This window comes from Anomaloglossus baeobatrachus, chromosome 3, assembly GCF_048569485.1.
Source record: "Anomaloglossus baeobatrachus isolate aAnoBae1 chromosome 3, aAnoBae1.hap1, whole genome shotgun sequence".
NCBI lineage: Eukaryota > Metazoa > Chordata > Amphibia > Anura > Aromobatidae > Anomaloglossus > Anomaloglossus baeobatrachus.
Window position 1 is genome coordinate 371,793,785 of NC_134355.1, and position 27,970 is coordinate 371,821,754.

Sequence of the window (27,970 nt, forward strand, 5' to 3'; positions counted from 1 at the left end):
CAAGCCCTGTGAATCCCATCCCTCCCCATATCCCATCCAGCTCACTTTCCACATTTGACCCAGTCACAGAGGAGGAAGTCTCCAGGCTCCTATCCTCCTCTCGTCCTACAACTTGCCCTACTGATCCCTTCCCCACACCTCTACTCCAGTCCCTCTCTCCGGTTGTCGCCACTCACCTAACTAAAATCTTCAATCTCTCTCTCTCTTCGGGTATCTTCCCCTCCTCCCTCAAACACTCTATCATTACTCCATTATTAAAAAAAACCTTCTCTCGATCCGTCCTGCACAAGCAACTACAGACCAGTCTCCAATCTCTCCTTCATCTCTAAACTCTTGGAGCGCCTGGTCTACTCTCGCCTCACCCGCTACCTCTCCTCTCACTCTCTTCTAGATCCTTTACAGTCTGGCTTCCGCCCTTTACACTCAACAGAAACTGCCCTTGTCAAAGTGACCAATGACCTATTGACAGCAAAACGTAACGGTGACCACTCTCTGCTTATTCTTCTTGACCTTTCTGCTGCCTTTGACACTGTTGACCACCATCTCCTTCTCTCTATGCTCCACTCTATCGGCCTAAAGGACACTGTTCTCTCCTGGTTCTCTTCCTATCTTTCTGGACGCTCATTCAGTGTATCATTTGCTGGCTCCACATCTTCTCCTCTTCCTCTCACTGTTGGGGTCCCTCAAGGTTCAGTCCTTGGCCCTCTTCTTTTCTCCCTCTACACTGCCCCAATTGGTCAGACCATCAGCAGATTTGGCTTTCAGTACCATCTTTATGCTGATGACACACAGCTATACACCTCCTCCCCTGAGCTCACCCCCGCTGTACTACAGAACACCAGTGACTGCCTGACTGCAGTTTGCAATGTCATGTCTGCTCTTTATCTGAAACTTAACCTTTCCAAAACTGAACTTCTTCTTTTCCCTCCATCTTCCAACTTTCCTCAACCTGACATCTCCCTCTCTGTGTGTGGCACAACGATAAGTCCTAGGCCGCAAGCCCGCTGCCTGGGGGTTATACTTGACACTGATCTCTCCTTCACCTCCCACATACAATCTCTTGCCCGCACCTGCCGCTTGCACCTCAAGAACATCTCTAGAATCCGCCCCTTTCTCACAATGGAAACGACAAAAACCCTCACCGTGGCCCTGATCCACTCTCGCTTGGACTACTGTAACTCTCTATTAATTGGTCTCCCCCTAACTAGACTCTCTCCTTTACAGTCAATCCTTAATGCAGCAGCCAGGGTCACCTATCTGGCTAACCGCTACTCGGATGCCTCTGCTCTGTGCCAGTCATTGCACTGGCTGCCCATATATCATAGGATCCAATTCAAACTGCTTGTTCTCGCCCACAAAGCTCTCCACAGTGCAGCACCCCCCTACATCTCCACCCTCCTCTCTGTCTATCAGTCCACCCGTTCTCTACGCTCTGGAAGCGACTTTCGACTAACATCCACACTAATTCGAACCTCCCACTCCCGGATCCAAGACTTCTTCCGAGCTGCACCAACCCTCTGGAACGCTCTACCCCAAGAAGTTAGGACAAATCACAACTTACTCAGCTTCAGACGCACCCTAAAGACGCATCTTTTTAGGGCGGCCTATCACACTCCCTAATCAGATTCGATTCACATAGTCCCTCTACAACCTCTCACAACATAGTTCCACATCAAACTCCATGGCACCCAAAGGCATCTCAAGGCTCGGGCCCACTGGTCCAGGAAACCATTATCCAGCCCCATTTCCATGAGATGGCTGGATTGTCATTGTAAATAAGCACTTGAACCTTGCCTCTCCCCCCATCTCATTGTAGATTGTAAGCTCTCACGAGCAGGGTTGTATTTTTTCCCCTCTAAATATTGTATTTCTATAACTGTTACTTGTATGTATATGATCCTCCTGAATTGTAAAGCGCTACGGAATATGTTGGCGCTATAGAAATAAAGATTATTATTATTATTATTATTAATAATGCAGTATCTAGACAAATTTTAAAAAAATCTGAGAAAAACTTCCTACAAATAAAAAAATCTCAATACACCTTTTTTTTTTTTTTTTTTTTTTACCACCTGCCAAAAATACAGAAATTACTGTTCACCCCTCCTGGACTGCCGATTATTTTGGGTATTGGGTCCCTTACTTACAATCTAGCGGCTTACATTGACACAATCATACAAGCCCATGTTGAAGGTTTAAAACGTGTTTTACGAGATTCTTCTCATCTTATTAGTCTTTTGAAACAAATTAGTTGTAAAAATTCAAATACCTTCACCTCATTGGATGTTTCTTCGCTCTACTCAAACATCCTCCATGACATAGGACTTTTCTGTTTTACACAATTTTTATTACACGACACCAGGTAACTTTCCATATATTTTTCAAATTCTTGCTGTTATTTTAAAGAATAATTATTTCACTTTCCAAAATAACACATACCATCAAATCCTTGGGACAGCTATGGAGTCCAAAGTTGCACCCACATATGCCAATCTCTTTATAGGGATTTTTGAATCCTTGTTGATTTATGGTTCCTCCTATAATACTTCCAATATTTTATATAAAAGGTATATAGATCACTTGTTTTTCATTTGGGATGACTCATCTAGCAAAATACAAATTTTTCTTCAATAGTCTTGATGATAAATGGGGTCTCCAGTTTTCTCCAACTATCGACAAATTAAAAATTAAATTTTTTAGATTCATCAATTTTTCATGATGGACAAATGATCTTCCCCAAGACTTTTTTTAAAAAGGTGGATGCAAATGGACATGTCCATTTTAACAGTAGCCATTACCATAAATGATTAAAAAAACCATACCAATGAATCAGTTCCGACATATTGGAAAGAATTGTTCACGGGATGAAGATTTCACAGTGCAATCCCTTGTCCTTCAAACTAGATAAATTGAAAAAAGATACCCGGAAAAAATAAAACAAGCCATTTCCGAGACAAAATCACTTACACAGAATTATTTAATTGTCCCTAATACTAAAGATCCCTCTTCTCAAATGAACAACTTTTACTGCCAATTTCATCACAACCTTCAGTTCAGATAATCTATATATAAATAAAATACTAGAAAAACATTGGGGGGTTCCTTTGAACGACCCCATTCTGGGTAATGTCTTCCTGGTAAACTTGGCATCACCTTTAGAAATATAAACTCCTGCTCACCATGTGTCATTATGGAGACCTATTGTAGTCCAGGCTCTCCAACACTCCGACTGGGTAAACACATACATTTCAGTAAAGAGAAGTAGTTGGAGTCCTGAGTTAATTAAAACTTATTTTTTTCCATAAAAGAAATTAAAACAACATTAGTAGAACATGATAGTCCTGTTGACACGTTTCGACTCTAAAGAGAGTCTAAAGGCCCCGTCACACTAAAGGCCCCGTCACACTAAGCAACATCGCTAGCAACATCGCTGGTAACGAACAACTTTTGTGACGTTGCTAGCGATGTTGCTGTGTGTGACATCCAGCAACAACCTGGCCCCTGCTGTGAGGTCGTTGGTTGTTGCTGAATGTCCTGGGCCATTTTTTAGTTGTTGCTGTCCTGCTGTGAAGCACAGATCGCTGTGTGTGACAGCGAGACAGCAACAACTAATGTGCAGTGAGCAGGGAGCCAGCTTCTTCTGAGGCTGGTAACTAATGTAAACATCGGGTAACCAAGAAGCCCTGTCCTTGGTTACCCGATATTTACCTTTGATACCAGACTCCTCCGCTCTCACTGCCTGTGCTGCCGGCTCCTGCTCTGTGCACAGATAGCTGCAGCACACATCAGGCAATTAACCCGATGTGTGCTGTAACTAGGAGAGCAAGGAGCCAGCGCTCAGTGTGCGCTGCTCCCTGCTCTGTGCACATTTAGCTGCAGCACACATCGGGTTAATTAACCTGATGTGTGCTGTAACTAGGAGACTGGGGGCTGGTCACTGGTTGCTGGTGAGCTCACCAGCAACTCGTGTAGCCACGCTCCAGCGATCCCTGCCAGGTCAGGTTGCTGGTGGGATCGCTGGAGCGTCGCAGTGTGACAGCTCACCAGCAACCTCCTAGCAACTTACCAGCGATCCCTATCGTTGTTGGGATCGCTGGTAAGTTGCTTAGTGTGACTGGACCTTTAGCAACATCGCTAGCAACATCGCTGGTAACGAACAACTTTTGTGACGTTGCTAGCGATGTTGCTGTGTGTGACATCCAGCAACAACCTGGCCCCTGCTGTGAGGTCGTTGGTTGTTGCTGAATGTCCTGGGCCATTTTTTAGTTGTTGCTGTCCTGCTGTGAAGCACAGATCGCTGTGTGTGACAGCGAGACAGCAACAACTAATGTGCAGTGAGCAGGAGCCGGCTTCTGCTGAGGCTGGTAACTAATGTAAACATCGGGTAACCAAGAAGCCCTGTCCTTGGTTACCCGATATTTACCTTTGATACCAGCCTCCTCCGCTCTCACTGCCTGTGCTGCTGGCTCCTGCTCTGTGCACAGATAGCTGCAGCACACATCAGGCAATTAACCCGATGTGTGCTGTAACTAGGAGAGCAAGGAGCCAGCGCTCAGTGTGCGCTGCTCCCTGCTCTGTGCACATTTAGCTGCAGCACACATCGGGTTAATTAACCTGATGTGTGCTGTAACTAGGAGACTGGGGGCTGGTCACTGGTTGCTGGTGAGCTCACCAGCAACTCGTGTAGCCACGCTCCAGCGATCCCTGCCAGGTCAGGTTGCTGGTGGGATCGCTGGAGCGTCGCAGTGTGACAGCTCACCAGCAACCTCCTAGCAACTTACCAGCGATCCCTATCGTTGTTGGGATCGCTGGAAAGTTGCTTAGTGTGACTGGACCTTTAGTTTAAGACTAAAGCAGGCTTTACACGCTACGATATATCTAACGAGATGTCGGCGGGGTCATGTCGTAAGTGACGCACATTTGGCATCGTTAGTGATATCGTAGCGTGTGACAGCTATGAACGAGCTGAAATACTCACCTTCTCGTTCACCGCTGACACGTCACTCATTTTCTAAAAATCGAGCGTCCGGTTGTTCAATGTTCCCGAGGCAGCACACATCGCTCCGTGTGGCACACTGGGAACGATGATCTGCAGCTTACCTGCGGCCACCGCCAATGCAGAAGGAAGGAGGTCGGCGGGATGTTTACGTCCCGCTCATCTCCGACCCTCCGCATCTATTGGCCGGCCGTTGTGTGACGTCGCCGTGACGCCGAACGTCCCTCCCCCTTCAGGAAGTGGATGTTCGCCTCCCACAGCGAGGTCGTTTGGAAGGTAAGTACGTGTGACGGGGGGGTTACAGGATTGTGCAACACAGGCAACAAATTGCCCGTGGTGCACAAACGATGGGGTCGGGTGCGACCGCAAATGCGAGCGCACAATTAATTGTAACATGTAAAGCAGGCTTTAGACTCTTTTTAGAGTCGAAACGCGTCAGACTATTATGCTCTGCTGATGTTATTTTAATTTAATTATGTAATAAAGAAAGAAAAGTTTTACTTAACTCAGGACTCTAACTACTTCTCTTTACTGAAAATGAATCACCTTTAGAAGGGTACCTACTCCAAAGAACATTTTGGCCCCAAGTAAATTAACTTTAGAATGCGCAACCATAGAAATATACCATAGAAAACAAGTAACCTAGCAGTCCTGCGAGGCCCCAGGTATGCGTTCTAGGGTTAAGATATCCTAACCCCACCAACATTAAGAATATGACACAACTTCTGGGCTCATGCAAGTGCAATACTCCAAAATGTTTATGTTGTAAAGCCATAAAAACATGTACGCACTTCCTTTCATTCTTCTCTTGACACTAATATGCCCTTTCCCATAAAGAAAATCCTCAACTGACTTTCTGATTTTGTCATATATATTTAATAAAATGTGGGTGTGGGAAACATTATGTGGGGAGCACTACACGGGCTCTCCACAATCCTCTCAACTCCCACTGTCATAACATATGCAATTGGTTCCAATTTCATGGACTCTCAAAACACTATACGTTAAAGAGAATCTGTCACCAGGTTTTTGCCTCCTAATTTGGGAGTAGTGTAACATAGGGGTAGAGATCGTGATTCTAGCGATGTGTCACTTACTGAGCTTTTTAATGTTGTTTTGATAAAATCACTGGTTAATCAGCAGTAATTCATTAGACAACTACTCGGGTTGCTGCAAGGTAGTCCAGCAAATTCATGAGCTCTGTATAACTGCTAGATCTGCAGCAGAGAAAACATTTATTTTATAAAAATGACAGCAAACAGCTCAGTAAGTGATGCATTGCTGGAATAAGGGTTTCCACATTATGCTGCTTTCAGATGGGGTAGTAAAAACCTGGTGACAGATTCCCTTTAACTCCTAATAAGAATCCTACTCATTTTCATATCACTCCTATTGATCATATTTCATTGAGTAACCCTGATCGTATAGCTGCTCGAAATAAAAAAGAAACTTACTGGATCTATAAGATAAACACCCTTAAACCATATTGTTTGAACAAATTAACCAATCTATTTAAATAATTTTCACAATTTGACTTCAAGAATTTGCATAATTTATTATATTTGATCAGTCTATCAAATTATTCATATAGGTTGTTTTATATGTTTTGTATATATATATATATATATATATATATATATATATATATATATATATATATATATATATAAATACATATACAGTGCCTACAAGTAGTATTCAACCCCCTGCAGATTTAGCAGGTTTGATAAGGTGCAAATAAGTTAGAGCCTGCAAACTTCAAACAAGAGCAGGATTTATTAACAGATGCATAAATCTTACAAACCAACAAGTTATGTTGCTCAGTTAAATTTTAATAAATTTTCAACATAAAAGTGTGGGTCAATTATTATTCAACCCCTAGGTTTAATATTTTGTGGTATAACCCTTGTTTGCAATTACAGCTAATAATCGTCTTTTATAAGACCTGATCAGGCCGGCACAGGTCTCTGGAGTTATCTTGGCCCACTCCTCCATGGAGATCTTCTCCAAGTTATCTAGGTTCTTTGGGTGTCTCATGTGGACTTTAATCTTGAGCTCCTTCCACAAGTTTTCAATTGGGTTAAGGTCAGGAGACTGACTAGGCCACTGCAACACCTTGATTTTTTCCCTCTTGAACCAGGCCTTGGTTTTCTTGGCTGTGTGCTTTGGGTCGTTGTCTTGTTGGAAGATGAAATGACGACCCATCTTAAGATCCTTGATGGAGGAGCGGAGGTTCTTGGCCAAAATCTCCAGGTAGGCCGTGCTATCCATCTTCCCATGGATGCGGACCAGATGGCCAGGCCCCTTGGCTGAGAAACAGCCCCACAGCATGATGCTGCCACCACCATGCTTGCCTGTAGGGATGGTATTCTTGGGGTCGTATGCAGTGCCATCCAGTCTCCAAACGTCACGTGTGTGGTTGGCACCAAAGATCTCGATCTTGGTCTCATCAGACCAGAGAACCTTGAACCAGTCTGTCTCAGAGTCCTCCAAGTGATCATGAGCAAACTGTAGACGAGCCTTGACATGACGCTTTGAAAGTAAAGGTACCTTACGGGATCGTCTGGAACGGAGACCATTGCGGTGTAGTACGTCACTTATGGTATTGACTGAAACCAATGTCCGCACTGCCATGAGATCTTCCCGGAGCTCCTTCCTTGTTGTCCTTGGGTTAGCCTTGACTCTTCAGACAAGCCTGGCCTCGGCACGGGTGGAAACATTCAAAGGCTGTCCAGGCCGTGGAAGGCTAACAGTAGTTCCATAAGCCTTCCACTACCGGATGATGCTCCCAACAGTGGAGACAGGTAGGCCCAACTCCTTGGAAAGGGTTTTGTACCCCTTGCCAGCCTTGTGACCCTCCACGATCTTGTCTCTGATGGCCTTGGAATGCTCCTTTGTCTTTCCCATGTTGACCAAGTATGAGTGCTGTTCAAAAGTTTGGGGAGGGTCTTGATTAGTCAGAAAAGGCTGGAAAAAGAGATAATAAATCCAAACATGTGAAGCTCATTGTTCTTTGTGCCTGAAATACTTCTTAATACTTTAGGGGAACCAAACAGAATTCTGGTGGTTTGAGGGGTTGAATAATAAATGACCCTCTGAATAAACTTTTCACAATTTAAAAAAAAAAAAAAAAAAAAAAGAAATAACATTCATTTTTGCTGCAGTGCATTTCACACTTCCAGGCTGATCTATAGTCCAAATGTCACAATGCCAAGTTAATTCCGAATGTGTAAACCTGCTAAATCTGCAGGGGGTTGAATACTACTTGTAGGCACTGTATATCTATATATATATATATATATATATATATATATATATATATATATATATATATATATATATATATATATATATATATATATATATATATATATATATATATATATATATATATATATGTGCATGTATGTGTGTATATATATATGTATATATATATATATCTATCTATATATACATGTGCTGTATATATCTATCTACTTTCTTTTAATTTATATATAAAAGAATCACATACATTTATATTATTAAATATGACAGGGTATATCAATTTCAGAACTTCATGTTTCTATAACCCTTAGGTATTTTTTTATATATAATATATATATATATATTATTTTTTATATTAGATTTGTTATATCTCTTATATATAGTACTAGCTGTAGCACCCGGGCGTTGCCCGGGATAGTAACTGTCTCTGTCTCTCTCCCAGTCTCTGTCTGTCTCTGTATCAGTCTCTCTGTCTATCTCTATGTCTTTCTCGCTCCAGGTCTGTCTCGCTCCAGGTCTGTCTCGCTCCAGGTCTGTCTCGCTGCCCGTCTGTCTCGCTGCCCGTCTGTCTCGCTGCCCGTCTGTCTCGCTGCCCGTCTGTCTCGCTGCCCGTCTGTCTCGCTGCCCGTCTGTCTGTCTCTTTCTCCATCTCGTTACTTGTCTGTCTCTTTCCCTGTCTCTGTCTCTCTTTCCCCGTCTGCCTGTCTCTTTCCCTGTCTGTTTCTGTCTGTCTCTCTGTCTCTTTCCCTGTCTGTCTGTCCCTGTCTGTTTCTTCCTGTCTCTCTCTATCCATCTACCCACCGACATCTTATTACCTCACACATAAGCTTCTTATACTAACAATTTATTTTGTTCCTATAACAACCAATTACAGCTCCTATTAATAACCTAATAGCTCGCAGCTCCATTGACTTTAATGGAGGCAAGTTTTTTGGAGAGTAACTGTAAAGTGTGGGGTTAAATTTTCCTGTCAAAACATAGTCTGTGACGTTCCCTGAGTCACATTGGGTGTGTGTGCAAAGTTTTTTGATTGTAAATGTGGCGGTACAGATTCCTTTAGCGGACATACACACACACACACACACATAAATACACATACTGTACAAACACTCATCTTTATATATTCTATATTATATCACTTATTCCATTCTCACACCCTGTTTTTATTTTAATCTTCCAATTCTATAAAAAATTTATATATATATATATATATATATATATATATATATATATATATATATATATTATAGTTATATAATATATGTTATATAATTTTATAAATATTTTATACATGTATTCTTTTACATTTTTCATATATTTTTATATGTTAAATTAAGGTATTCGTTTATAAAGTCCATACAATAATTATAATTCATCAATACATCCATTATGTCAATTCCTTTTGTCCCATTTCCTCTTTTCACCTACCCCACACTCCTTATATACAATTATCGGCATCATCTTCTTGCATCAATTTCACACAGTCACCTGTCCCTCTTTCTTTTTTTTTTATACACTCATGTCTCCTTTTCCCGGGGGGTGCACACTATATACAGTGCGTGTATATGTGTATGTATATATATATATATATATATATATTTAATAAATATATACGGTATATATATATATATAATTATATATTTCATCACTGCAGAACATTCAGCAATGTCCCTGTATCCTTTCAGCAATTTCCCTCCTGCATGTAATCACATATCAGCTTCTTCAATTATACATGTAGTGGACAGTCTCCTTTATCCAAATAAATCATGCCCCTCTAAGTTCTCACACTCTAAATTCCACTCATGCAACAGACATGGGATTTACTCACAGCTAGTGAAGGGCGAGTCCCCCCGATGATTGGGAACCTAGCCCGATCGTTTTGTAATTGTAAACAGTTATGGGATGGGGTGGGGGGGGGCACTGTAAACTAAAGAATATAGTTAATAATAAACATTGTTGTTCTACTGACAGGTCCCGCGACGCGTCCTGCAGACTCTGTCTCCGTGTCCTGCAGACTCTGTCTCCGTGTCCTGCAGACTCTGTCTCCGTGTCCGATCATTGCTGTGCCACTGGTAACCAGCACTGACTTACAGGACCTTCAATGACGTCATAGCCATATGACCATCAACAAACAAACAGAAATCAGAGTATACTGTATCAAAATAGTTTTATTTTACAAAAAATATTTTTTAAAAAAAATGTATTTATTCCAAATCACTAAAAACATCACAACATCAAGAAAAACATCACCAGAAAAAACAGACTAAGGGGATCTTTGACCTAAAAAAATAAATAAATATATTATTGGTGAGGAGAGCAGAAGGAGGTTATACTTTGTTCATAACGAAAATATATCAAAGTTTATATCATTAAAGCATCATCTCTGCCCTTTCACCAATATTAGAAACAGCACTGATACATATATTATATTAATAAATAGATATTACATAAATGCATATAATAGCCTCTGTATATAAATATTCAATCCCCAAAGGAACAAATTGAACTCTCATATAAATCTATAAAACCTATATAGGAGGGATCTCATCTACATACATATAGATTCTCCCTTAGAAATGATATTAGATTATAGCTATGGAGTTTATAAGGAGTACAAGGGGTTAATAAGGAGGAAAAGCACAGCCCATTCACTGACTTGTCTACTCGGGATGGATGTGAATATCCTCTACCCCCAAACACGACTAAATCAATCGCCTTATACCAGAGGCTCTTAGTTAAATGTAGCATAAATTACTGTACCATACTTGCCTAGTATAAGGTCAAAGAAACCCTCAGAACCTTGACGCACGTTTCAAGACAAACCTTTTCATCAGGAGGCTCCTGATGAAAAGGTTTGTGCTGTTTCTAATATTGGTGAAAGGGCAGAGGTGATGCGTTAATGATATAAACTTTGATATATTTTCGCTATGAACAAAGTATAACCTCTTTCTGCTCTCCTCACCAATAATATTTTTCTTTTTTTTTTTTAGGTCAAAGATTTCATTAGTCTATGTGTTTTTTTCTGGTGATGTTTTTCTTGATGTGATGTTTTAGTGATTTGGAATAAATAAAAAAAAAATTTTAAAAAATATTTTTTGTAAAATAAAACTATTTTGATACAATATAGTCTGATTTCTGTTTGTTTGTTGATGATATGTATTCCTTTGAGTTAAAGTATCTTTAAAATCATGGTGGAGAAAATATAGAAATCTGCTAATATGTATCTAGCCATATGACCAGTCTGGTGTGAATGTTTTACAGACATTGGCTTACAGACTGGTCACATGACTATGACGTCATCGAACGTCCTTTCAACTAAACTTTGACTGTCACTGTGTGAGTGTCGCATCACAGCGCACAATCTCTCTACAGGTGCGAGTCAACTGCATATATTTCCTTACAGCTGAGGAGCTCCTGTCCGGAGAATGGCAGGCCGTGAAGGGTGATGCCAATGCGAGACAGCACGAGTCATACCCTCAGTGTCAACCTGTGCAGAGCGATGTAGCAGAGCTGACAATGCTCTCTGCTCCTCACTGTGTATAGACTGTGTCTTTACAGAGTGATGAAGCAGAGTTGACATTGCAGTCCTTGTGGATTACGTCAGACTAAGGATTTTTTTATAATAAAGATGGAGTCTCTAAATGTTTTTGGAGTTGAAGTCATGCGCACTATGAAGCCGGGTGAACGCGTCCTGGCTTCAAACTGAAGTAGTGCGCATGACCCAAAGTCCGGGCACTGAGCCAAAATCCAGCGATGGTGGCGAATAGGTGAGTGAGATTATCCTGTTACGCTGCATATTCATTAGCATGATAGTACAACTCTGTGGGTGTGCTAACATGCTAATGAAAGGTGACTGGACGGGGAACTAACGCCCAGGGGACTAGTGCCCTCGCTCATTAGCATACAGTAAAAGATCTTTAGAAATACTTTTTGTAAGATGTCTTTATCTATGCTAGTGTATACAGGGACGGTTAGGCAGGGATTAACAATATGCACCCAGAACTGCCCGTGGTTCTGGGTGCATATTGAACCTGACAGGTTCCCTTTAAATGTGAGGAAGGTAGCCTAGCCAATCGATGTATCCTATTTTCACAATCGCAAGAAAAATATACAGAAGATTAAGGCCTATTTCACATGTTCATGAATCACATACATGTTCTATCCACGGTTTTTAAGATAAAAACACATATTAGTCTATGCGGTTGTTCACATGTCCATGTTTTTTTCTGGACACAAAACTAACTGAAACATGTCTGATTTTGATCAGAGTCCCTTATCAAAAATTACCCATACAAGTCTTTGGGTCAGTAAAAATCAGAAGCAGCATTTATATGGCATCAGTATACAGTCTGTCTGATTAACATTGCTGTGGATAAGAGAAGCATTGTAATTTATTTATCCACTAGAAGGTGGCCCGATTCTAACGCATCGGGTATTCTAGAATTTATTGTGTAGTTAATGTATGATTTTGGGTGTGTGAGAGCGGTGTTGTTTGTGTATTGCGTTCTGTGTGTTGCGTTGTTTGTGGAGCGCTGTGTGTCTGCAGCGTTGTGTGTGTGGTGCTGTGTGTGTTGCGCGGTTTGTGTGGGTGTGTGTGGGGTGCGTGTGTGTGCTTTGGGGGAAGGTATGTTTTGTGCAGTGTGTGTGTGTTGGAGGAGTAGTCCTGGGGGGGAGAAGTATAATAGGAGGAGTAGTCGTGGGGGGAGAGGAGGATAATAGGAGGAGTAGTCCTGGGGAGAGAGGAGTATAATAGGAGGAGTAGTCCTGGGGTGTGAGGAGTCTAATAGGAGGAGTAGTCCTGGGGGGAGAGGAGTATAATAGGAGGAGGAGTCCTGGGGGGAAAGGAGTCTAATAGGAGTAGTCCTGGGGGGAGGAGTCTAATAGGAGGAGTAGTCCTGGGGAGAGAGGAGGATAATAGGAGTAGTAGTCCTGGGGAGAGAGGAGTATAATAGGAGGAGTAGTCCTGGGGTGTGAGGAGTCTAATAGAGGAGTAGTCCTGGGGGGAGAAGAGTCTAATAGGAGGAGTAGTCCTGGGGAGAGAGGAGGATAATAGGAGTAGTAGTCCTGGGGAGAGAGGAGGATAATAGGAGTAGTAGTCCTGGGGAGATAGGAGGATAATAGGAGGAGTAGTCCTGGGGAGAGAGGAGGATAATAGGAGGAGTAGTCCTGGGGAGAGAGGAGGATAATAGGAGGAGTAGTCCTGGGGGGAGGAGGATAATAGGAGGAGTAGTCCTGGGGGGAGGAGTCTAATAGGAGGAGTAGTCCTGGGGGGAGAAGAGTCTAATAGGAGGAGTAGTCCTGGGGGGGAGAGGAGTCTAATAGGAAGAGTAGTACTGGGGGGAGAGGAGTCTAATAGGAGGAGTAGTCCTGGGGAGAGAGGAGGATATTAGAAGGAGTAGTCCTGTTGAGAGAGGAGGAGTAGTCCTGGGGAGAGAGGAGGATAATAGGAGGAGTAGTCTTGGGGGGGAGGTGTCTAATAGGAGGAGTAGTCATGGGGGGAGGTGTCTACTAGGAGGAGTAGTCCTGGGGGGAGGTGTCTAATAGGTGGAGTAGTCCTGGGGGGAGGAGTATAATAGAAGGAGTAGTCCTTGGGGGAGAGGAGTATAATAGGTGGAGAAGTCCTGGGGGAGGTGTATAGGTGCCCAATGTGTGCGGGGGTCGTGTCCGAGCGGGCACAGTGTGCGGGGGTCGTGTCCGAGCGGGGACAGTGTGCGGGGGACTTGGCCGAGCGGCCAATGCGTGCGGGGGGCATGGCCTGGCCGAGCCAAGCGGCCAATGCGTGCGAGAGGTGTGGCCGGGCCGAGCCAAGCGGCCAATGCGACGGTTGTCACTGTAATGACGTCATTTTGGAACAAGACAGACACACAGAATAAGGCAATTATAGATATTTGAAAATCACTGATGAACCACCGATAGAAACAACTGAAACAAACACTGCTGAAAATTGTCTTGGCTTATGTGAGACCAAAATATCAAGCATGTTGAAAAGCATAGTAGCCAACTGAAATTGGCAGCATCAAAGGACTTACCTCTAACTTCAATTGAAAAAGTTTTTTGTGAGTTTCAAAAAGTGGGCAACGAGTATAAACAACAGCTGACATGCTTGCCAGTCAGCAGTTGGTTATTAGTCTATTTACAATGGTTAAGTGGTTCCAGATACGCTCTGAACAATCTGTAAAAGATCACTCAGCGAACACAGGCTATCATTGTTCTCAGCAACGTAGGACCTGTCTACAAAGGACGATTGTCACGCGGTGTTTGACTCTAAACTCACAGAGTGTCATAGCGGCATCTGATGCTGTTCACACTGCAAAGTCTGATACTCCTCACTATGCTGCCTTTGGCGCTTCTGAGTTACACAGACAGGCTCAGGTGTCGACCAGCTGTGTTCTAATTAGTTATCAGGCTTGCAGGAGTTAATTTCTGCTAGCCTTTTGCTTACCTCTTGGATCACATGTTGTGGGAGACCGATCACAGTCACAGTCACTCCCGGCCTTTTCAAGATGGAGGAGCAGGTTTTCCTATGGCGACTATAGTCTTAGGTAAACCGGTCCGTGTGCTGTTGTATCCCAGTTCTGCTGGTGATTGTATTGCTTTGTGTGTGGAGTTGTTGTGGAGTTCTCTCGGTGTCTCAAAGTTTTCTCACAGCTCTTATTTTCCTCCTTATCACATGTTGTATAATACCTCTCTGTGTGTGTGCTGTGTGATCGAGTTTTGGTTTCCCCTATTTGTCCTTATCTGTGGGTTCTACCACTCCTATCCCAGTCCTCCCCTGGGGTGAGGGAGAGGGGGTATTAGATCAGGGCTTTACAGGAGCAGGGCAAGAAAGGCGGCTCAGACATTGTTACCATCAGACATATGTCTGGGTTCAGGGACAGCAAATGACTCCCTAGTCTGAGGACCAGTTTAGGAGCCCAAGTCCCCAGTTATCCCATCACACCCCATGATAATGATTCGCTGCCAAGGACAATGATCTCTTGTGCAGCACAAAAGATAATTTTTCTCATTCAACAAGTGATTTGCTCATTCGGCAGCCTGTTTAGACTACATAATTATCGTGAAACAAGGACTCCTAGGTATGTGTACCTTAAAGTTATGAAATAAACAGGAATTACCCCTTAAATCCCCTCCGCTTTAGCAGTCTCCAACATTAGCAGATTTAATAATGCTGCAGCCATCATGTAATTGCTGTAGCCAAACATCGGCCCCAGTCGTGACAATCCCATGTAAGAATTGGGATTAACTTCATTATGGCATTCCCCATTCTTTGGTTGCTTTTGAGAAATCCCATTTTTATAACACCATATCAATACAAGGGAGTCATATCAGCAGTGCTCCAAAATGGTGTTGACTGACTTTACTTTCTTTAATATGGACTTTTCAATTTAAATGGCAAATTTATTTTTACATTCAAACTTTTAATCAATATCACAAAAGCAGAACGATCAAGTTTTAAAGCTCCATATATTACATTAAGCCAAGAACAGAGTTAAAAGCTTAACGTTAGCAAAAGCTTTTAAGGGGTTATATCAGGAACAACTTTTATAAGAGAACAATAGGTCCTCATATAAGAATACTGAATATTACTGTAGCAATGTTTCATTTAAAAAAGTGCATTTACCATCAGCCTTTTTTCACCCATCATTTCTGCTGTACTCATTCACCTTTCAGGCTAAACTGTCTCTGTGACAAATAGGATAATTTATGTCAGTACGGAGAACTGAGTGCTGAGCATTCCTGAGTTCACAAAAGCAGGAGAGCTACTGGCTAAGGATGAACAAACCCAAATGGTAAAGTTTGGGGTTCATACCAAACACCTAGCGTCCAGGGCTCAAAACTCGGACATGGAATTCTCATGGGAATCTGTGTCAGAGTTTGGATGATGTTTCAATGCTGAATAATGCTTGTTGAAAGGCTGCAGCGCAGCCATTCATCAAGCTTTCGACATGGGGAAGATGCCTGGATACTGCTGGGACCAACATAAAAAATATAAAAAATGTTGTTGGTTGCCCCTACTGTTGGTAACCAGCTAAGACAAAGCAGACACCTGGGGGCTGGTATTATCAGGCTGGGAAGGCCCAAAAATAGCAGCTCACAGGCACTCCAGAATTAGCGCATCTATTACAGTCATATGAAAATGTTTGGGCACCCCTATTAATGTTAACCTTTTTTCTTTATTACAATTTGGGTTTTTGCAACAGCTATTTCAGTTTCATATATCTAATAACTGATGGACTGAGTAATATTTCTGGATTGAAATGAGGTTTATTGTACTAACAGAAAATGTGCAATCCGCATTTAAACAAAATTTGACAGGTGCAAAAGTATGGGCACCCTTATCAATTTCTTGATTTTGAACACTCCTAACTACTTTTTACTGACTTACTAAAGCACTAAATTGGTTTTGTAACCTCATTGAGCTTTGAACTTCATAGGCAGGTGTATCCAATCATGAGAAAAGGTATTTAAGGTGGTCACTTGCAAGTTGTTCTATTTGAATCTCCTATGAAGAGTGGCATCATGGGCGCCTCAAAACAACTCGCTAACGCCATAACGCTAACAAAAAACCTCAAAAACTTTTTTTGTACAGGATACAGCCAGGCCCCTTTTTGTTAGGCCTTGCTATCAGAGTTTCTGTCCCTACGTAGCGCGCATTGGGGGTACGGCTTGGCAGCCCGCCTGATCTAATAGTATGGGCATCACCTAATAGGCTGCGGGTTTGTGACTGTGCGTCTGCTAGTGTGAACAGTGCTCTATGCAAGCCACTAGTGTGCAGTTTTACCATCCAGCCATCACCTCCTCCATATTTGGAGTGAGTGTGAATGGCTCCACCTGCACCTGTGTTGCCTCCAACTAGTGGGGGTTTAGCTGTATCCTGCTGGAGTAGTAGTAGTCTTTTGGCCTGAGCAATATACAGCTGCAATTCCATCTTGCTGTAAGTAATGATATTCTTTTTTGCTTTTTTATATTATATCTCATTCAGACATACATGAAAAAAAAAACAATACTCACTGGTGATGCCAGAGTTCTTGAACCGTGTGTACAGCCTTACCCAGAATATTCGTGAAATGAGAGAGAGTGAAATAAAGTGTAAGAATAAAGCTTCTCACCTTGCTGCAGCTGAAATTTCACTGTCTCAAGAGCCCCCAAAACTTCTTCCGAATAGGCTGGTTGGCCACGGCTCCACGTTGGGCACCAAAAACTGTTGTAGCTGTTCTGTTTCAAAAGTCAGCTTATGGAATCACCAGTGAGGTCCTCTGAATTAGGCCTCTTCAGGCCTAATCAAGATCGAGCGCTCGGAGAAAAGACCTGCATTCATGTGAGCATGATCAGTTTTCTGTTTATTCAGCCAAGGTACAGTTTATTTATACCATTTACAGATCAATGTGATATTGCAAAAAAGGCTTCTAGCTGGAATTTACAAGTTGATTATATGACCTTTAAGTTTTAGAAAAACAAAAATGAAGAGTCATGCATATGAGATAAGAAGAACATTTAGCAGACAATAATAATCTATGAGCTTGTTTCTGATTCCGAAGGCTCCATAATAACTATGAACTAACACCAGATATACTTACTAATGGAACAATAAAATACATGTATTTAAAATCAAGAAATAGAGAAACTATTAACCCTTCTATATCAACAGGAATGGTCAAATATACCTTCATCCAGGATCCAGGAACTCATTAAAAGCTACAGGAAGCGACTAGATGCTGTTATTTTTGCAAAAGGAGGATCTACAAAATATTAATGTCACTTTTATGTTGAGGTGCCCATACTTTTGCACCTGTCAAATTTTGTTTAAATGCGGATTGCACATTTTCTGTTAGTAATATTTCTGGATTGGAATGAGGTTTATTGTACTAAGTCCATCAGTTATTAGATATATGAAACTGAAATAGCTGTTGCAAAAACCCAAATTGTTATAAAGAAAAATGGTTAACATTAATAGGGGTACCCAAACTTTTTCATATGACTGTAGATGCACCAATTCTGGTGCTTTACCTGGACCTTCCCAATTTGTGGTGAGGTGGTAATCAAGGTAATATTTTTGGAGTTGACATCAGTTGTGAATTGACAGCTGGCGTCAAGCCAATAGGTTAGTAATGGATAAAGATGTATGTCTAACAGACACCCCGATTACTAACCTAGTAAGAGTACAGTTAAAAAAAAAAAACACACACAAACTGGAAAAAATAGTTTATTTGCGTAAAGACTTCCCCCACACTCTCGGTCACCATTTATTAATTTTAAAAAATCCCCAAAATTACGATGTAATCCAATGGTGAATAAAGGCTACCTTGTTCAGTAATTTATTAATTGAAAATAATCCTTGCTATTTCGACGTTATACAATGGTGTAGGGAACAGGAACTGACAACTAGCAAGTATGTCTCTAGCAGTAAGAGCACATTGCTCAGGCACCTCCCATAGGGGCGAATGTCTTCAATACCTAGTGCCTCTCAGCTTATGATTATGACTGAAAGGCACTTCCAGATTAAGGCACGTTGGCCATTGAAGAGCAGGGAGGGGCACCCCTGATAGACCTGTGTGGCCTACACGGGCCCCGGGAGCCGGAGGCAAGAACAGGAACAGATGCTACCGCTGAGAAGGTGAGTGCGGTGGTGTCCCTGCTAGGAGGAGGATGCGGGATAGTGAAGGGATGCCGGTGACGGCGTTACATCAATTCTGGCAGAGAAAGAATCAAATTTGTTTGTGACATGGCACTCAAAACCATTCCAACTAAATCTGAGCTCAAACATAGCATTCCTTCCCTTCTTCAGTTTGAACTGTACCTGACAAGTAAGGCTTGATCACATATGTGGTATTGGCGTACTCAGGAGAAATTGCACAAAAAACTGGACATCCATTATCTCCTGTTACCATAGTGATTTTTTTTTAAATTTGGGGTTAAAGCAACAATTTTGTGGTTAAAAATGTATTTGTTGGGGGGGTGGGGCGTGGTCTAGCGTGGTATGTAAGTGGAAGCAGATCCTGTAGCTCCTGCCAAGCATCTAGGAAGTCCCTAAGGAAGAAGCCTGGAAACACTCTCTCAGAAGTCATAGGCTGCAGCTGGACGACCCTCTGACCCCCCTGACCTGATTGCAGTGCTTACTGGCACCGATATTACAAAGAGGTGGCCGAAAAAGCCGGTGGGAGAGGTGGAGAAGCAGAATCAAGATGGCGCCATGGGCAGCATGGAGCAGAGAAAAGATAATGGTGCAGACGCTAAGGAGATCAGAAGACAGGCTGCAACATGGCTGGAGCGTTTTGCTAGGCAGGAGAGCGGTGGCAATCACAGAGAGACAGTGAGAGGTGAGCTGGATATGAATCCGGGACTTGCAGACATCATGCTGCTGAGTGAAGGAGGGGGGAGGGGGGAGAGCAGCGAGGGAGCTGATGGAGCTCAGGCCTGCATGGGAGAGACAGGTCCCAGATCTAAGGCCACACAGTTAGGGGAGCTGACAGGCACACAGAATATCCCTGAAGAGCCCACACTGAGAGACATCCTCACAGCAGTAATGCTATGCAGAGCATCTATTACTGTGGTGACCCAGCAGCTGGGGAGCCTCAGAGAAGACATAGCATCCATGCAGCACAAGCTTCATGAAGTGAAAGAGAGAACAGTTGAGCAGAACGTCAGTATCATGGAGGACCGCATGGCAGGATCTGACAGAGATGGGCAGCGTGCAGCACAGCAAATAGCAGCACTCCTAGCAAAAACGGATGACCTGAAAAATAGATCGAGACGTAATAACCTGAGATTAATTGGCGTCCCAGAGAAATTGGAAGGTACATCAACTGAATTTTTTGAGGAATGGTTGAAAAGTTAAAATTGGATCTGAGCATCTCACCTCTCTATATGTGGTGGAAAAAGCCCATAGGGTTCCCACCCGGCCCCTGCCTCCTGAACACCCGCTGCGACTTGTCCTGGCCAAAATACTGCACTACAAAGACAGGGATAATATCTTGAAGCATGCCAGAGGACACCCGGACTTGATCATCAATGGTTCCAAGATATCTATTATTCCAGACTACTCCATAGAAGTGCAAAAGCAAAGAGCCAAGTTCATTGACATAGAGAGAAGGCTGAGACAACTAAATCTTGTATACTCCATGATGTACCCGGCGAAACTCAGAGTGGTAGCGGGAGGAACAGTGCACTTTTTCCTGGATCCTAAGGAAGCGCTAAGATGGCTGGATGGCAATGAACAACGCTTACGGCGGGAAGGTCGTGAAGGGTAAGCTGGAGACTGACGTTTGGGGACACCCTACCTCTCATCGCATGCAGTAGTGTAGAGGAAGAATAATATGTTATGGTTGCCGGGGAGGCGTTCCTGTTTGAAAATTTAAAAAAAACACCCCGGCAATTTAAATTTAAATTTACATTTAATGGACTCTAGAGGAAAGGGGTCTGCAAACACCACTGAGGATGGGAGGAAATGGAATGGAAATTGGACTTTCCAACTCATACTGGACTCGCAATGCATAAATACTGAATTTTTATTCTCCCCTTTTTTGTTTTTCTTTTTCTCCCCTCTCTCCTCTTATTTTACCCGCTTTCTTCTTCTTATACTACTTTTCTCTTTCTCTTCTTTGTTTACCCACTTCCCCTCCCCCTTTCTTTCTCCCTTTTTTTTCTCCCACCTTAATATTAAAAAAAGGGGGGGGCATTGCGAGAATATGGCAGGACTGCAATACTGATCAGATGGACAGCCGGATACCGTGCACGACAAACAGGCGGTCCTGGTTCTGGTATTATTGATGGTTGATTGGGCCCTGTCTGTCGTAAAAGAGGAAACGCGACAAAAGATGGACACGGTATCTGGCAGATTTGCCAAGGCAAACATATGCCCTCCGTCCCTGCTACAAAGGGAACTGGTGGCAACGATGTGTTACTATGTTTATTGTTGGGGGGGGGGTTGTATTGGGGTGGTAGGGGGAGGGTGGGTCGGTCGACAGTCTCATTTGACCTATTAAGGAACTCTGGGAGAGCGAGAATTTTTCAGTTAATCATATGGCAGGACGCATTAAGCTAATTAGTTGGAATGTTAGGGGCTTAGCCTCTAGCATCAAAAGGCAAGCAGTATTTCAATTTTTACGCACAGAAAAACCTGACCTAATTTGCTTGCAGGAAGCACACATGATACCGGGGAAGCTGCATCTACTGGATAGAAGGTGGCTCAGGGTGGGGTATCATTTTACATATTCTGCATACTCCAGAGGGGCCAGTACACTAGTATGCTCAGGCGCACGGTTTGAATTTCTAAAGGTCATCGTGGATAAAGATGGGCGGTATGTATAGCTTTCCTGTAGGCTGGGGACAAGAGCCATAGTAATTATATCCCTATACATACCTCCGCCATATTACAGCAAACTACTTCACAGTCTGATAAATTTATTGGCAGACTTTCCGGGAATTCCCTTTATAATAATGGGAGATTTTAATAATATTCCGAATTCACATTGGGACAAAGGGAGACATGAGGTACGAAAAATGTGGGGTAACTATACACCATTCGGTAATTTACTTAAAGAAACGGCGCTGATTGACCTGTGGAGGACTCGGCATCTGGAAGTGTATCAATACTCCTGTTATTCGGCTACGTTCTCATCCCTTTCGCGCATTGATCTGGCCTTGCACAATGATGCAGTGCAAGGTTTGGTAGTGGGTACTAAATACTTCCCCAGAACGGTATCAGATCATTCGCCCCTGGGTGTAGAAATAGACATGAGGGAACAACAAAACCAAAATAGACCCTTACAGAAATTAAATCCCTTTTGGTTACAATTAGTGGAAGAAGGGGGGGTATTAGTGATCGTTTAAAGGAATACCTTAGGTTCAATGAAGGATCGGCATCTATTGGAATAGTTTGGGAGGCAATGAAGGCATACTTGAGGGGTATACAAAGGGGTATATCTAAGGTAAACTAGGAAGCAAGAAGGCAGAATCAGCTTGCGTTTCAGGAATTGGGGGAGGCGGAAGATGCTATAATATCAAACACCACGCCGGCGGCAAAAGCTAGGATGAAGGCAGCTCAAAAGATGGTTAATAGATTGACCATACAGGCGGTGGAGAGAAAGAGAAAATGTTCCAGACCATGCAGTCCTTTGAGAATGGAGAACAGGCGGGTCACCTATTATCAGTGATAGCTGCGGCACAGAGGGAATCGACATACATTGCACAGTTACAGTCAGTAGATGGGGCAGTTGTCACAGACACCTCAGGGATCCTAAAAGTACTGGAAACATTCTACTCTGATATATACTCAATCAAGGTGCACCCGGAGGTGGGGGAGGTGGATGAATTTCTAGGCAGAGCTCAGGTGCCAGTCCTCTCAAGGGAATCTAGAGAGTTACTAGACGAGCCATTTGACTTAGAGGAGTTGGAGCTAGCTCTGAGTGATATGGCGAATGATAAAGCGACGAGGGGTAGATGGGTTTCCGTCTGAAGTATATAAGCAACATAGGGAGGTTTTACTGCCAGTGCTGCTTAAGGTATATAATTCATGTCTGGAGAGAGGAGAGCTGATGCCGTCTATGCAGAAGGCAATAATTGTGGTACTCCCTAAAGAAGGCAAAGACCCGGGTTTGCCAGCCTCTTACAGACCGATTTCACTATTGACGGTAGATGTAAAGTTCCTGGCTAAGATGCTTGCAAATAGGCTCACCAAAGTCATTACATCCTTAATACACCCAGATCAAGCAGGGTTTATGCCCAACAAATCCACGGCAACTAACCTTAGGAGACTGTACCTGAATATGCAGATACCGGCGGAAAATAAGGGGCGGCGGGTTATTCTTTCCTTAGACACGGCCAAAGCTTTTGACAGCGTGGAGTGGGGATAGCAATGGGCTACGATGCTATCAATGGGGTTTAGGGAAGTATACATTAGGTGGGTGCAGCTGTTGAACTCTGCTCCAACAGCAAGAATTAGGGCAAATGGCAGCATGTCAGATAGATTTTCTCTCTATAGGGGCACAAGGCAGGGGTGCCCACTGTCCCCCCTGTTGTTTGCTACTGCTATCGAACCACTGGCGGCGGTGATGCGGCGGGATCCTGGTGTAGTGGGTTACTGATATGTGAGTGTGGAGGAGAAAGTGGCCTTATATGCGGACAATTTATTATTGTTTCAGGAAGATGCAGGGAGTTCCTTGGAGGCGGTAATGAGGGTCATATCTAACTTTGGAAGGATATCAGGGCTCACGATAAATTGGGACTAATCGGTTTTGATGCCACTAGATGAAATGCCCTCCAATGTGGTGGTGACTTGTGCTCCAGTTCAGGTGGTGTCAGAGTTTAAATATCTGGGAATTATGATATCCAATAAACTGACTATGAACGTCTTAATCTCGCCCCCCTTTTACTTAAGTTCAAACAAAAGATTCTGGCCTGGTCCAAACTATACCTTACGGTGGTGGGGAGAGTCAACTTAGTTAAAATGATACTAATGCCCCAACTGCTCTATGTGCTCCATAACGCCCCGGTGTGGCTACCATAAAATAGGTTTAATAAAATAAATTCTATTTTCCAAGGCTTAATCTGGGGAAGAAAGCGCCCACGGATAAGGTTAGAATATTTACAGAGACCGAAAGACGAAGGGGGACTGGCTCTACCTAACCCTTGGTGCCATTACTTGGCTGCCCAGAGTCAACATATGGTGGGGTGGGATGGGGTGTGACACAATTGTTGTTATGTTTATGAAAGTTTTAAAATGCAATAAAAATGTATCTGATTTTAAAAAAAATGTATTTGTTTCATTTTCACAGCTCAATGTCATAAAATTCTGTGAAGCACCTTGGGTTTCAAGTTGCTCACCAAAAATCTAGATAAATCCTTGAGGGGTCTAGTTTTCCACAATTGGGTCACTTGTGGGGGAGCTCCACTTTTTAAATATATTAGGGGCTCCAAACAAAGTCCAATCATGCTGTAATCGAAGAGCAAAATGCACAGGTGGGTGTAGTGAACCCTAATTAAACACGTGCTGAACACAATTAATGCTATATTGCACAATAAATGTCACAAAGTGCAAATGAATTGCTGATGGTTCATTATTATGGAATTATGACATTGATCCACTAGAAACAGACCACCGCCTAGAAGGACACAATAAATTGAACAATCTCAGCATATTGTTTCATTTAATTCATCTGTTTCTTAGAGATCTCTTGGAAACTTGCCAAAAGTGGAGAGGGGGATACTGCAAATCCACACAGTACCCCTATACTCCTATTCCATGATGACTGCTCACAGATGTTATTTCCCGACGTGTTTCGTCATAGACTCATCAGGGGATAAGGCAGCATGCAGAGGTACGTGAGCTGGCACCATCATAAATGGCATAATACATGGACAACATGGTGGATGACATGAAACAATATGGTGAGATCGTTCCATTGTGTTCTTCTAGGCAGTGGTCTGTTTCTAGTGGATCAATGTTATCATTCCATAATAATGGACCATGAGCCATACATTTGCACTTTGTGACATTTATTGTGCAATATAGCATTAATTGTGTTCAGTACGTGTTTAATTAGGGTTCACTACACCCACCTGTGCATTTTTTTCTTTGTTTACAGCAAGACTGTACTTTGTTTTGGGTCTTATACCTGCAGTCAGGTAGAATATTGTTTCTTTGAACCCTGCAGGATTTTGTATTTATTTGCACCCCATTTAGTATCAATTTGCCTTCCTATTGTATCCATTGTTGATTAAAAGCTAGGTTTTATTGACTCTATCCCTGCTGCCACATATTATATTTGTGATTTACTACTTCAAAAATAGACGTTTTTTGTGATATTGGGTGCTCGCCAAACGCAATGTAGCATCCCACTATCTATTCCAGACAATTTTGAGCTCTACAATTCAAATGCTGCTTCTTCCCTTCTCGGCCCTGCCGTGCGCCCAAACAGTAGAGTTCCACCACATATGGGGTATTAGCATACTCAGGAGAAATTGCACAACAAATTGAATGGGGCATTTTCTCTTGAGAACCCTTCTAACTAGAGATGAGCAAACCTTAGGCTCGAGGTTCAGGATCGGAAACAGACTTCCAAAAAACAAGGTTCCCTTGAGTGGTTCGTACTCGTCACTTCGAACTCGAGACTTGCTTGAACCTCGAACCAGATCCTTGTTTTTTTAAGTCAGTTTCCAAACCCGAATCTTGAGCCTTAGGGGGGTTTTACATGTTGCGATATCGCTTCCGAAATATCGTCGGGGTCACGTCGTTAGTGACGCACGTCCAGCGCCGGTAGAGACATCAAAACGTGTAAATCCTAGGTGCGACGATAAACGATCGCAAAAGTGTCGAAAATCGGTGATCTGTTTAGCGTCGTTCATTTTCATAATGTTGGGTCGACCGCAGGTACGATGTTGTTTGTCGTTCCTGCAGCTCCACACATCGCTGAGTGTAAACCCGCAGGAGCGACAAACATCACCTTACCTGCGTCCCGACAGTAATGCGGAAGGGAGAAGGTGGGCGGGATGTTATGTCCCGCTCATCTCCGCCCCTCCGCTTCTATTGGCCGGCCGATTAGTGACGTCGCTGTGACGCCGAACGCACCTCCCCCTTGAAGGAAGGATAGTTCGGCAGTCACAGCAACGTCGCCAAGCAGGTATGTGCGTGTGAAGCTGCCATTGCGATAATGTTCGCTACTGCCGCAATCACCACATATCGCATGTGCGACGGGGGTGGGTGCTATCGCGCTGGACATCGCTAACAATTGCTAGCGATGTCGCAACGTGCAAAGCCCGCCTAAGGTTCACTCATCTCTACTTCTAACTACCTAACAAAAAAAAAATGATGTTTCAAAAATTGTGCTGATGTAAAGTAAACATGTGGGAAATGTTATTTGTTAACTAATTGTTATTTGTGTGACATATATTTGTTGTGTGACATACCTCTCTGGTTTAAGGGTATAAAAATTCAAAGTTTGAAAATTTTTGACAAATAAACACAAAAAATGTCGTTTACTTACCACTATCATGAAGTACAATGTGTCACGAAAAACAATTTGAGAATTACTAGGATCCAATGAAGCGTTCCAGAGTTATTACATCATAACCTGACACTGGTCAGAATTGGAAATGTAAAAGTAGGGGACAACCTCTTTAACAAACATTCCCTTAGTTTGGAGTATAAAATCCAGATGATAAGTTCCCTTTAAGTGAAATTACATTTGGGGATAAAAGGTTATTACACTAGCGACAAACACAGGATAAATTAGCTTTTCATATTTTTAATGGCATAGTAAGTATAATACTTACATCATGTTACTTTTAGATTGTGTATATCTGCTTTACCTTTCAGTAATGAAGCATGTTTCACTGCCATCCTCCCGATTAGACATTCCTTCAGCATTGACTCATAATTAACCCAACGATGAACCTAAGAATAAAAATAATTTTTCAGAATTATATATGTGAAAACATTAAAAGCATGGAATAAAAACAGACACAAAGGCGTAATTAGGTTGTGTTGGCTTAATGGGCTCAAAAGGTCTTTTGGCTCATACATGAATACAAATACTAATAGAAGTGGCCCTGTTGGAGATTTTGAATTGGGTTCAACAAATTACACCACTGAATAGAAAAAATGTGTTATAATTTTCTTACAGAAATTGAACATGATCATTGGTTACTGCAGCTGAGCAGTGGTAGTGATATTAGAAGAATATACGGTAATCTAAAAAGTAAGAAAGAAATGTTTATCAAATGGAAAGAGGGAGGCATATCTAAAGAATATAATGCAGTCTGCAGGGCACGCATCAGATCAGCTAAAGCTGATAATGATTTACAGCTTGCAAGCGAGGTCAAAAGCAATAAAAATGGATTTTCGGGGTATGTTAAAAGCAAAAGAAAAGTCAAACATGTAGGATTTTTACTATATGAAAATGGTGAAGTGATAAAAAATGATGTAGAGCAGACTGAATTTTTAAATTCCTATTTCTCTCAGAAAGTAAATGTAACATCCACTGATCTTCACTGTACAATTGAAGGAATAGAAAAATCATGCTATCTATAAACTGAGAGATAGTGAGCAGTGATGGGCGAACCCGAACTGTTCGGGGTTTGTACCGGATACCCAGTATCCGCCACCGACCCCAAACTCAGAGTTCTCAGAGAACTCCTTTTAACTGTTCGGATTCAGCCACCCAGATAATTTAAAAAAATAATAAAGGAAAAAGAAAGAAAATAGGGAATAAAGTAGGAGTGTTATACTTACAGCCGCGTGCAGGAGACTCTGTAACACTACTTCTGGGCTGCCCATTATCCTCATACATAACCACTGCTTCCTCCGCCAACTGGCAGTCTCGTCATCTGTGATTGGTTGTAGTCAGACCGCGCCCCCACCCTATGTGACAGCGTTTGTGATTGCTTGGAATCACACACGCTGTCTGCATGTCTATTGTGGTGTAAAAATAAATTAATTAATTGGCATAGGGTTTCCCCATATTGTGATACCCAGCACAGATAAAGCATATGGCTACAGGCTGCAGCGCCCAGCTATGTGCTTATGTTGGCTGTGCATCAAAATAAGAGGAACCCTCTTTTTTTAAAAACATTATTTAAATAAATAATTTTAAAAAACGGGGTGCGATTTCCCCCCCTTCCCCAATTTTGATACCCAGCCATGATAAAGCTGACAGCTGGGGGTTGGTATTCTCAGGCTGGGGAGACCCATGGTTATTGGTCCACCAGCCTAAA

The 27,970-nt window shown here is 42.6% G+C and overlaps 1 protein-coding gene across 4 annotated transcripts in view; it reads right to left on the bottom strand.

Annotated features, from left to right (window-relative positions):
- Positions 1-27,970, bottom strand: part of CYB5R4 (cytochrome b5 reductase 4) — a 484,942-nt gene that overhangs the window by 297,960 nt on the left and 159,012 nt on the right. For all 4 annotated transcript variants that reach the window (XM_075340162.1, XM_075340159.1, XM_075340161.1 and 1 more), the window contains exon 4: positions 26,567-26,651. In XM_075340162.1, the coding sequence (XP_075196277.1) occupies positions 26,567-26,651 (85 nt within the window). The remainder of the gene's footprint in view (positions 1-26,566; positions 26,652-27,970) is intronic.